Here is a 13,605-nt window from a genome sequence, read left to right on the forward strand (position 1 = left end):
GAGTAATCAATTCAAAAGTAACGAGTAGTCAAAAGTAATCAAAATTTCCAACATTAGACGGTCCAACGAAATTTTGTGATTTCTAATATCTGAACATGTGGGTGTTTTTGAAAATTTCCTTAAAACTTCATCTGGCAACTATGATGATGATGAATCGTTGTTCGGTGACGTTGATAATTGAATTTTGTTGCTTATAAAAAACAGGCATGTAACAGAATAGCCGGCATTGTTTCTAAAAAGTGAGTGAACGTGAGAACAACTCCACAAACATTAAACAAAATAAAAAGAGAGAAAATACTCGACAACAACTATTCCAGCCACAAACAAGCAAACATTAATTCCGTCAACATTCAGTCAGGCACACGGTGAGTGAGTGAGTGTGTAGCTCAGCTATAAGGCAAATTGGGCAATATCCAAGTGAAGCATTTTAACATTTTGTGGAAACAGTTCGTTTTCAAACGGCTAACAGTGCAGACCTTTAGAGCATAAAAAATAATTGAATTCTCAAGTAAATTTACCAGTGCATAAAATAAAGTGAGTGAATGATAAAAAAAAAAATAGAGAAAAAATTATCTATCCACTTCAAGGAAATGTTTATAAGGCAACAACATAAATTTAACCTCAATGTACAATTGTTGTTTGAAGTGATTGCTTTTCGAATCAGTTCACTGATGTCAATAACTCGATACTTAAAACATAAAAATTTTGTTTTACTTTATTTTTATTGTCACAAAAAATACAATTGAAATTGAGAGATTTTTAATTCATTTGATATGTGAAAATGTGGTTATTCATTTGGGTTTAGTATTGATCTTTATATATGTAATATAATTTGAAAAGTTCTTAACTTTAAATAAAAGTGAAAATATATTGAACATTGTCCATATGTTAAGAAAAAGCAATTTTGTGATAAACAAAAAAAAATAGTAGTTATTTATTTCAACTATTTCAATTATAAATTAATTAGAAGTTTATAATTGTAACAATTCCCTATGTTCCAATAATAGCAAGTTTTTGCCCAGGATGATTTCAATTTCAAACTTTACTTTGTTTTTAACTTCCTCAATTTCCTACTCAATTTTTATTTTATAAATCCTATACTCAGAAAAGTGAACTTGAGCCAAAAATGCTGCTTTTTCAATGCAAAGAAATTATTCGTTTTTAGATTTAAAACTATTGTGGTTTGGATAATATAACCAAATCAAAATCTTGTGATTTGCCATTGCGATCAAAGGCAATAGTACGAAGCAGATGTGAAATTAGCAGCTGAGACTTTCATGTCATTGACGGTGCTATGTCACTGCTTTAATTTGACTTTAGTTGCTCTTAATGAAAATTCTTTATAAAACAGCGGAATTTCGTGTGTCTAAAATTTCGTTCCAGAGGAAAATATGACGCAAACGAATTTGGTGTGACATAAGCTAATATCCCATCTTCTCTTCTCCATTGATTTGGATAATATAAAGTATATACACAATGAAACATCCAGGTCGCCTACAGTTGGGAGGTGTCCACTTATGAGAGGTTCATTTTAATGTATACGCAAAAAATTAATTCATTTTCTAGTTTGAAATTTGGGAGCCACCGTGGTGCAATGGTTATTGTGCCCGCCTAGCATACACAAGGTCGTGGGTTCGATTCCTGGATCGACCGAAAACCAAGAAGTTTTTTTAACGGTGGATTATCCCATCTCAGTAATGCTGGTGACATTTCTGAGTGTTTCAAAGCTTCTCTATGTGGTTTCACTGCAATGTGGAACGCCTTTCGGACTCGGCTATAAAAAGAGGTCATTGAGATTAACATTGAATCAGGCAGCACTGAGTGATAAGAGAGAAGTTCAATACTGTGGTATCACAATGGACTCAACAGTTTAAGTGAGTCTGATACATTGGGCTGTCACCTAACCTAACCTAGTTTGAAATTTGTCCACTTTCGTGTGGTGTCCTGTTTTTTTTTTTTTAGTGTCCAAGGTAGAAAGGTTTTCAAGTTTATAAAATGTTAAAAAGTATAATTAATTTTAGAGAAACAAAATTCTTTTCTATTATAAAGTATTTTCTTTAAGAGTACATAAATTGGAATATATGATAAACGATGAAACGTTTAAGAGTACATAAATTTGAATATATGATAAACGATGAAACGATTGTCTCTAATCTTATTTATTAACCTTTAAAGAAACTTCTGTAGCGTTAGAACAAAAAACTTCGTTTGTTTAAATTTTCGTTTCCCAGAAAAGAAAACTATTCTTTCAGAGTATTATACTATTCAACAATGAGAGCAAAGTTTGAAAAGATTTTGTTTTGGTCTGCCGATATTGTCTCCATATAAAACAATTTCCCGATCACCCATTGAGGTGCTCCAAGTATGCATTGACAGAAGAGTTTTCGTTTCCGAGGAACAAAAATGTAGACAAACGAAATTTTCTTTTGACGACACACAAGTTTCTTTAAAGACAAAAAAAAACAAAAATTAGAAACAATCGTTGCATCGTTTATCATAAATTCATAAAAGCAAATAAAAAAAAATTAAGGATATTTGTTAATTTATTTTTATCCAATCAAATCCCTCTTGAGAACTGACAATATCTGATATTGCTTTGTTTTATTGTTTACGGAAACAAACACACAACTCTTCCGCATTGAACTAACCCCTCTATAGAATTGAAGTTTATTCACCTTAGAGTGCCCTTGCGAGTAAGGAAATTCAAACTTACACTTTTTAAATGGACATGCGCACATAAAGTCAAAACAAATGCCGCAGGATATCATATGGTTCATTTTGAATTTTCAGGAATTCCTTAACAGAGAGAGAGATAACTTCTCGTATGTACCAGACACCGCCAAAAAATGACTTTGAATAAGATTTGAAGGTTAAATTTGTGGCTATCAGGCCATAATGATGTTGTATACAAACAATTCTTCCCCTTTTCCCAGGGACGGATTAACGAATTGTTTACAAATGTTATGGATGTTTGCAAAATTCTACCTATCTATGTTATATATAATTTTCATTTAAAATTTATTATTTGATAAGATAAGGTAGATTTGGCTATGCTTAAATGAAATAAAAATGCATTCCCAAAATAAACGATTGGAATTCTTCGTAAATAAAGGGTGATTCTTTTGAGGTTAGGATTTTCATGCATTAGTATTTGACAGATCACGTGGGATTTCAGACATGGTGTCAAAGAGAAAGATGCTCAGTATGCTTTGACATTTCATCATGAATAGACTTACTAACGAGCCACAACGTCGAATTTTCAGTGAATGGGCCCTAGAAAAGTTGGCAGAAAATCCGCTTTTTTATCGACAAATTTTGTTCAGCGATGAGGCTCATTTCTGGTTGAATGGCTACGTAAATAAGCAAAATTGCCGCATTTGGAGTGAAGAGCAACCAGAAGCCGTTCAAGAACTGCCCATGCATCCCGAAAAATGCACTGTTTGGTGTGGTTTGTACGCTGGTGGAATCATTGGACCGTATTTTTTCAAAGATGCTGTTGGACGCAACGTTACGGTGAATGGCGATCGCTATCGTTCGATGCTAACAAACTTTTTGTTGCCAAAAATGGAAGAACTGAACTTGGTTGACATGTGGTTTTAACAAGATGGCGCTATATGCCACACAGCTCGCGATTCTATGGCCATTTTGAGGGAAAACTTCGGAGAACAATTCATCTCAAGAAATGGACCGGTAAGTTGGCCACCAAGATCATGCGATTTGACGCCTTTAGACTATTTTTTGTGGGGCTACGTCAAGTCTAAAGTCTACAGAAATAAGCCAGCAACTATTCCAGCTTTGGAAGACAACATTTCCGAAGAAATTCGGGCTATTCCGGCCGAAATGCTCGAAAAAGTTGCCCAAAATTGGACTTTCCGAATGGACCACCTAAGACGCAGCCGCGGTCAACATTTAAATGTAATTATCTTCAAAAAGTAAATGTCATGGAACAATCTAACGTTTCAAATAAAGAACCGATGAGATTTTGCAAATTTTATGCGTTTTTTTTAAAAAAAAAGTTATCAAGCTCTTAACAAATCACCCTTTAGTTGATTATGGCTCACGTCTAATATTATTAGTCTTAATTAGCGACAATGAGTTGGTACTTGTACTTAAAGGTTTATTAATCTAATTATACAATATGTATGTTATGCCAATGATTATTAGAATTTATGTGAATGCGGTTTTGATATATTCTCATTTTATAAATATTGACTTCTCATGAATACTAATCATCTGCGGTATCCAAAGTTTCTGTTTCAATACCGGAGAGGAAGTATACACTCAACGAAAAGTTTACGTGTATCCAAAGAACTCGATCCTTTCTTTAAAAATGTTTGCATTGATTCCAGGTCCAAGTCTACTTGTGATATCACAATGGACTGAATTATCTAATGGTGATTTCGTTTGGGGAAAAAAGTGTTGCATACAAATGGTACAACATTTTATGGTGTTACCACAGTGTTGCCTAAACCCCTTGCAATGACAACACCGTTTGCGTTTGAAAACGAACAAAAAAGGTGCAACACTGATATAAAATCAAAACAAAAGAAATTTGGCGGAAATATTTCGATTATTATTAACAATTATTATTGGAATCTCGACTAACACGCAAGTTTTACTTGAACTAAGGGCAATTGTTAAAACTTTTGATTTGATATTTTTTTTAATGATCTTACTTCTACTTCAGAGTACAAATTACATCCTCCGTTGGTCATCTCGTCCAAGCAATGATGTTGTAACTTCTTCCTCGTCGTCAGAAGAACTACTCTCCAATAGCGCATCTTCAATAGTGTTGGCCAAAAAAAAAAAACGCATGTGCTTTTTACATTTTGCTATTATATTAAAAATATTTAATATCGAATTTTGTTGTCGCAGCACTAAATAATTGATATGCTTCTTCTTGGTAAATTAATCAGCTGTGTTGAAGAAATTGAAAAGCAACCACAATACACGAGTCACACACTTTCTTTTGTATTTGCAACAACGCTATTATTTAGATCGAAGAATAAAAGCGTCTTCAACATCTGATTGAAAGTGCAACCCTCTGCACCGTAGACCAGCTACGGTATAAAATGGGTTACACTTTTGCTCTTGCGATGGGTAACACTCCATCAATCGAACGTGCACATTTTGGGTAGGCTGCACCGAATTTTCCAATCGAACAAAAATTTTCGATTTATGGGGTTAAGGTGTAAATTATGCAACATATTATTTACCAATCGAAATCACCATAAGTAAGCCTGAAATAACGGACAGCCACTAACCTAACCTAACAGATACTACTTAGCCTATTTTTGTAACATAAAATTTTGGATACCTTTGTGCTCGAAAGTGACTCTGTGGTATTTTGACCCATTTTCGGCGAAGCAAAGTCTTGAAATGATCAACACTTTGGCAGTTTTTAGTGCCGACCTTACTCTCCAAAATGCCCCAGGCGAGGAATATCTTTCCTAAGTTATTCTTCGTTGATGTATGCTGAGTGAGATGGTGCTGAGTCCTGTTGGAATGCCCAGGTCTGCGTCCGAAATACGTGTCTACCCAAGGTTTCAGTACTGCCTTTAGGTCGTTTCTGATCATATTCAATATTTCTTTTGAGCCAACGGTCGATAAATACATGCGGCGAGCAACCAAAGGCCTTCATTATTACCATCGGCGGAAATTGCGTGTTTGTGACCAATCGAAGTTGTAAATTTTCAGATGACCTCCTAGCAATGTAGGTTAGGGTAGGTTAGGTGGCAGCCCGATGTATCAGGCTCACTTAGACTATTCAGTCCATTGTGATACCACATTGGTGAACTTCTCTCTTATCACTGAGTGCTGCCCGATTCCATGTTAAGCTCAATGACAAGGGACCTCCTTTTTATAGCCGAGTCCGAACGGCGTTCCACATTGCAGTGAAACCACTTAGAGAAGCTTTGTAACCCTCAGAAATGTCACCAGCATTACTAAGGTGGGATAATCCACCGCTGAAAAACGTTTTGGTGTTCGGTCGAAGCAGGAATCGAACCCACGACCTTGTGTATGCAAGGCGGGCATGCTAACCATTGCACCACGGTGACTCCTAGCAATGCAAACCCGATCATTTTGGAATGGCTTCTCATCGGAGAAAACCAAATTCAGTACCTGCACACAAATTTTTTTTTTCAGATTCAATCACGAATTTAATTAATTCAATAATTTTTTGATTGAAATGTCTTCAATCACGAAAATTATAGTATCAATTTTAATTGGGCATAAAAAAATATTTGATTAAAAAATTAATTGGTTTGATTTGAAAATTTCACTTAATTTTTGAATTGATTCAATTAAAAAGTTAATTAATGTTGAAAACATGACTATTTTCAATTACTTTCTTATCTGACTTTGTAGTTTGATTAAAAAACTTGATTGTTTGAAATAAATTTTTATTTAAAAATTAAAATTTAATTTTTTAACTGACTTACCCCCATTTTCATAAAGCTCCGTTAGTTTTCCGTTAACTAACCAACTTTTAAATAATTCTATGGTCATTTCTGGCATCATGTCTATATATTCCATATATCCGTTAGGAACTTAACTGCTGAAAATTTTTCTGTTAATTTTAACCGGAGAGACGGTATTTGCAATTTACTTTCTGTTAACTGGGAGTTAAAGCCTAACGGAGGTACATGAAAATTGCCGTTAGTCTTCCGAATTTGATTAAAAAGTTAATTGTATCGATTAATAACTTAACTGCTGAACAATTTTCTGTTAAATTTAACCGGAGAGAAGATACTTTCTGTTAATTGGGAGTTAAAGCCTAACGGAGCTACATGAAAATGACCGTTAGTCTTCCGAATTTGATTAAAAAGTTAATTGCATCAATTAATTTTTAAATTAAACATTTAAAAATTTTTCAATCATTGATTAATTCTTTTTTCATTGATTAATCATTAATTAATTTTTTTTTCTAAATTGATTATAAAGTTAATTGTATCAATTTGTTTATTAATTGAAAAATTTTTCAACTTCAATCAATTTTTTAATTGGAAATATTTTGGTGATATTTTTTTCCACTGTTTGACCACTTGCGTTCGACTCCTTGGCTCTTTATAGTGGATTTGATCAAATCTGGTCTTCAATTTTCGAATACATTTTGAAAATACGAATACATTAAGAAAATACTTTATAACAAAAGGGAGTTTTGTTTGTCCAAAAATTCGTTCCTGAGGAAAGTATTTTACCTTTGGGTGTAGAGTACAGTCACACAATATAATCATTTTTTTTTAATTCAATATTTTTCTGTGTGGGGAAAGGTTTTATTTTCGTATAAGACCAATAGACCCCGTATGTACTTAAATCAATTAGTTAGTACGGATATTGCCTAAATTAACAATAATACGCCTTTACGCAAGATACTATAACTTTGTAAAGAGTTATTATAAATTACAATTTTATTCATAAAGCAATCCATAGTAGACATAATTAGTATGTATGCGATTAACTCATAATAGCAATATCTTTCCTCTCATATCTCTTCCTATCATAGTTTTTCGGAACAGCTGTTTGATTTTTTTTTATTTTTTATGACAAACAGTTTAGTTTTGTCTATTGTGTCACTCCCTGTGTGCCCCAAAATCATGTTTGTTTTGTTTTTTGGAAATTTTTAGAAATTTCTCTATAGTTTCATTAATATGACCTTCGTGAAGGTTATATCCATCCTAGACCGAAATGGTTTTCTGTATTGATGATTGCTATGTTATTTATCCATTGTTCTCCCCCATAGGCATTCCCAGATTAACATAGAATATTTAATGCCAACACTGTGCGTGTGGAAGGAAATTGTATTTAGGTCGCACGTGCACCAAGAATATTGTTACGTTTTTATATTTAGGCGTTTTTAATTACCCGACAATTAAAACACGGTTCTTTTAAATAACGACAATCTACAATTTATTTACTATGACTTCACACTTTACAATTCGTTCACACTGAAGTTATTCGTTTGACGCTTTAATTAAGACTGACTCGTTAGCAGCATGCGAGCGCTTTTATATATGACGGTGTGGCAATACGAGAACATTCTGGTAGCACTACAATATTCTGGCAACGCCAGAACATTCTTAGACAATGCTAGAAGGATCTACGACCATTAAGTAATTCGTCTGGTGGCTGCCAAACACATACACACTCACATAGATATATGCTCGCATTACTACAACAACAATGACAATAGACAATGAGATGAAATGAGAAAGCAAAATAACAAAGCAAAGGGGTTGTTATTCTATGAGAGAGTAAGAACTAACATTTCGGTAAGCAAACAAAAGAACATAAAAGAAATTCAGGAAAATACTAGAAAATGAATGGATGATTCCAACAAGTGATAGCGAAATTTTATCGTTACAATTTTAAATTTTAAATTAACGGAAACTAATTTAAATAAACTTATATCTATAATTATCAAATTCGTAACAATATTTTATGTTGCGAACATACGAGTTGTCAAAAACGTGTTAGTGTTTAATTTAAATAAAATGAATAATAACTTATAATACTTGACATTTGTTAGTTATGATTAACAAGCATGATAGGAAGTAGTAATAAATACGGTCACCTTTGTGGTGACCATTCAAAACATGTTTGTAAACAACTTGATTTCGAACAATAATAGTAATTGAAATCTTATTTAATACAACCCTTTTCCAACATTTCTCTTCTCCGGAGTATTTCAAATATAACCGTTCACTAGTTGGGGTTTGTGACTATGCTAATGAGAAAATGTGGTTAACAGAGAAGAAAAATGTAAATGAGTATGAGAACATTTTAAGATATGTGTTGTATACATATATCCCTTCAAACATTTTCGATCACACTGAAAAAAAGGCATGCCCGATTCCAAAGATTTTGTCTTTACTTTAAAAATGTTGGTATTGATTCCGAGCCAAAGAAGCGGAGAATACAAGTGAGGATACTTTTAAGACACAATTCTCTTTTAAATTTGGGTTTTGTGTACTTGCTTCCAAGAAGCAAATTTTAATTTTTCGATTTTTCAGCTATTTTTCTTCATATACTATCAAAGTCCTTTAAAAACGAGCTAACGACAACTTTATTTTCCAAATTAAGACTCGACTTCCAGTAGTAATTATGCTATGTTTCAAGTAAAAAAACGTCTTTAAAATAAAGTGTTGAAATACATGTTCGATATTTGAACGATTTTTTGCTTTGTAGTCAAGAAGCAAAAAACAACAAATTTTAAGACAATTCCATTAGATTTAAAGAATTTTTCTGATTTATTAAAGTTAAGTTGACCTTAGTCCAAACATTTTTTCTTTCATGTTATGATACCAATTTTTAAGTGAAATCACTTAATTGTAAGGACAATACGACTTCATTGAAAAGTTTATCGACTTTTGGACAAGAAAAAAAAAAACTTTATATTAAAGAAATGCGTCTTCTATGCTAAGAAAAAAATGCATTCGAATTTAAAAGACATGAAATGTTTGACCTCACGACAATATTTTTTTCGGTGCATAATTGACTCATTATTGATTGCTTCAAGCTCACTCAATCAGTCATAGAATATATCATTTAAGAACCAGAACATGCATATTCTGCATACACACAAAAACATATTTGCTGTCATCGATCACGAAATTTATTGATACAATTAATTTTTAATAGGTGTGTGTCTTCAATCTCAAAAATCATTGTGTTAATCACCAACGTAAATTAAAAAGGTAATTGATGCAATTTTTTTGATGAATTTTTGTTTTAAGTGGAAAATTAGGTGTACCAATTAAATTTTTTAACATTCAATTATAATAGTTCTATGAAAACAAGTAATGCACAGTGATGGTGGATATGATTCAATTTGGGAAGAATTATTCGAGTATGTAAGACTGTGACGCAAAATTCAAGTTTTTGACTCCAAACAAAAAATCACTTATCCTAGCCCAAAGCACTCGGTGAAAGGGGAAAAGTAATTTCTGGATTTTGCCGTTCGTTTTTTATGAGCCTCTAAAGTTTTTTCACCAAATTCGGTTTATAGAACTTTTTTGCAATTTTCGCATGGCTATAGCTCGAAAAAAGCTGTGAATTTATTTTTGCAGTCTTCAACAAAGTTGTAGCTCTTGACTCGGCCAATAAATGTTCACTATATATATATTTATATGAGTCATCACAATGAGAACATTTCATTTATGTGCACTTTTTAGGATTCGGAAGCAAAATTGGCTCAGAAGCAATGAATTTTACATGGGATTGTAATTGGGAGGAAGTAATCTTTTCATGAATCCTATGCATTGATTTCGCATTAATTATTCATGTGTGATGTTTTTAGAAAATAAATAAAATTTTTTCTAGTTTTAACTCTACCTAAAGGTTTGAATAATATTTAATCGCACGTTCTACGTCTGCAGAGACTTTGATCGGTATATCAGTTTGGCTGATAAGTCCTCGGACTTACACTTAGATGGCGCCGCTAGTATTAATTGCATTATTTTTATATAGTACCAACCTTCAATTGATTCGTGTCAAAAATGACGTCTGTAAGTCAATTAGTTTGTGAGATAGAGCGTCTTTTGTGAAGCAACTTTTGTTACTGTGAAAAAAATGGAAAAAAGGAATTTCGTGTTTTGATAAAATACTTTTTTCTGAAGGGAAAAAATACGCTGGAAGCAAAAACTTGGCTTGATAATGAGTTTCAGGACTCTGCCCCAGGGAAATCAACAATAATTGATTGGTATGCAAAATTCAAGCATGGTAAAATGAGCACGGAGGACGGTGAACGCAGTGGACGCCCGAAAGAGGTGGTTACCGACGAAAACATCAAAAAAATCCACAAAATGATTTTGAATGACCGTAAAATGAAGTTGATCAAGATAGCAGAGACCTTAAATATATCAAAGGAACGTGTTGGTCATATCATTCATCAATATTTGGATATGCGGAAGCTCTATACAAAATGGGTGCCGCGCGAACTCACATTTGACCAAAAACAACAACGTGTTGATGATTCTGAGCGGTGTTTGCAGCTGTTAACTCGTAATGCACCCGAGTTTTTCCGTCGATATTTGACAATGGATGAAACATGTCTCCATCACTACACTCCTGAATCCAATCGACAGTCGGCTGAGTGGACAGCGACCGGTGAACCGTCTCCGAAGCGTGGAAAGACTCAAAAGTCCGCTGGCAAAGTAATGACCTTTGTTTTTTTGGGATGCGCATGGAATAATTTTTATCGATTATCTTGAGAAGGGAAAACCCATCAATAGTGACTATTATATGACGTTATTGGAGCGTTTGAAGGTCGAAATCGCGGCAAAAAGGACCCATATGAAAAAGAAAAGAGTGTTGTTCCACCAAGACAACGCATCGTGCCACAAGTCATTGAGAACGATGGCAAAAATTCATGAATTGGGCTTCGAATTGTTTCCCCAACCACCGTATTCTCCAGATCTAGCCCCCAACGACTTTTTCTTGTTCTCAGACCTCAAAAGCATGCTCGCAGGGAAAAAATTTGGCTGCAATGAAGAGGTGATCGCCGAAACTGAGGCCTATTTTGAGGCAAAACCGAAGGAGTACTACCAAAATGGTATCAAAAAATTTGAAGGTCGTTATAATCGTTGTATCGCTCTTGAAGGGAACTATGTGGAATAATAACAAAAAATGTGGTTTTCTTTGTTAGACTTATCAGCCAACCTGTTACTTTTCAATTTTTTTTTTGTTGCAAATTTCCATTATTTTATTTGTACTAGCTGTGTTCAACAGACAAAATCGAAGAATTTTTATATATCACCACAAAAAAACAGAAAATTCTTATGAAACGATAGTTAAGTCCATCTCTAGAAGAGCCCTTTGGATATTCACTGAAATTAATAACATAGGAAAAATTTCCAAATTTTTAATTGATCATCAGTTGAAGTAAAGAGCAGTCATTCCAATTATCAATCATCCTAAGGATTGAGAATGTTTGAAATGTTTTGCTTGTGTCTCTGGTCACCGTAGATGGCGCTGTATTGATTTTTTGATTTGATTTGATTTATTTATTTCAAAGACCTGCACACAAAAAAAAATCCGTAGTCAAACTAATGCTAAATTTAACTTATTTTTATTGGAAAAAAATTATTTGCTAGTAGTAAATAGTAGTAAGATATACAATTGCTACATATATTAAAACAAAATAATAATAATTTTTCTATTGACTTCTTTTTATTAATTTTGCATGTTTCTTTTCTTTCTTACAGTCTAGAAACAAACACAATGGCTTCAGTCAAGGATAATCTAATGAGTCAAGTTGCCGAGGTTTTACCATCTGCCGGTAACAAAGTGTCCATTGTTGGTATCGGTCAGGTCGGTATGGCCTGTGCTTTCAGTATTTTGGCCCAAAATATCTCCAGTGAAATTTGTCTCATGGATGTATGCAAGGAAAAATTAATGGGTGAAATGATGGACTTGCAACATGGCTCAAACTTTTTGAAAAATCCCAAAATTACCGCCAGCACAGACTTTGCCGCATCAGCCAATTCCAGATTGTGCATTGTTACCGCTGGCGTTCGTCAAAAGGAGGGTGAATCCCGTTTGTCTTTGGTGCAACGTAACACAGATATCCTTAAGAATATCATACCCAAATTGGTTGAACACAGCCCCGATACCATCCTATTGATGGTCTCCAATCCAGTCGATATTATGACCTATGTAGCCTGGAAATTGTCGGGATTACCCAAGAACCGTGTCATTGGCAGTGGTACTAATTTGGATTCGTCACGTTTCCGTTTCTTAATGTCTCAACGTTTGGATGTTGCTCCAACATCCTGCCATGGTTGGATTATTGGTGAGCATGGTGATAGTTCTGTGCCAGTATGGTCCGGTGTGAATATTGCTGGTGTTCGTTTGCGTGAATTGAATCCCAACATTGGCTCCACTGAAGATCCCGAGAAATGGAATGAAGTTCACAAACAAGTGGTCGATTCTGCCTATGAAGTTATTAAGCTAAAGGGTTATACCTCATGGGCCATTGGTTTGAGTACGGCATCATTGGCTTCATCGATTTTGAGAAATACTAGCTCCGTTGTGGCCGTATCCACCTCTGTTAAGGTAAAATCCAATTACAAGTTTGTCTAAACGAATTTCATTTAAAATCATTTTCTTTCTTTTCGTTTTGCAGGGTGAACATGGCATCGATAAGGATGTCTTCCTTTCACTCCCCTGTGTCTTGAATGCCAATGGCGTAACCCATGTTATTAAACAAATTTTAACCAATACTGAAATTGAGCAATTGCAAAAATCAGCCAACATCATGGCTGAAGTTCAAGCTGGTCTTAAATTCTAAGCCTAATGTTAATCTCATCGATAAGTTATGGTAGATCCAAATCAAATTAAATCACCTCATTTTCTTTAGTTTATATTAGATAAGGGCATTTGAGGCATAGAAACTACTGTATCTGTATAATAAAATGTTTATATAGATTATGTAGGGCCTTATCTATTAACTATTACAGATAACTTTTAAGAAAAATCTACAAGTATTTGTTATTTATTATAGATTTTTTTTTATGTTTTAATTTTTAACTTTGTGTTTGTCTAGTGTTCATTTTTTTTAAATAAATTTTATTATTTTTACAAAAATTAACTAAAACATTAAAA

At 33.7% G+C, this 13,605-nt stretch overlaps 1 protein-coding gene across 2 annotated transcripts; it reads left to right on the plus strand.

Moving 5' to 3' along the window:
- The first annotated feature begins 217 nt into the window (after positions 1-217).
- Ldh (Lactate dehydrogenase) lies at positions 218-13,605 on the plus strand. 2 transcript variants are annotated; one of them, XM_075305948.1, is made up of 3 exons: positions 218-365; positions 12,207-13,056; positions 13,127-13,605. In XM_075305948.1, exons 2-3 carry the CDS (start codon positions 12,223-12,225, stop codon positions 13,289-13,291), a joined length of 999 nt encoding a protein of 332 aa, XP_075162063.1. In that variant the 5' UTR covers positions 218-365; positions 12,207-12,222; the 3' UTR covers positions 13,292-13,605. The 2 variants fall into 2 exon arrangements, with proteins under 2 accessions (XP_075162063.1, XP_075162062.1); XM_075305947.1 differs by lacking the exon at positions 218-365 and adding an exon at positions 372-534.

This window comes from Haematobia irritans, chromosome 4 (assembly GCF_050003625.1).
Source record: "Haematobia irritans isolate KBUSLIRL chromosome 4, ASM5000362v1, whole genome shotgun sequence".
Lineage (NCBI taxonomy): Eukaryota > Metazoa > Arthropoda > Insecta > Diptera > Muscidae > Haematobia > Haematobia irritans.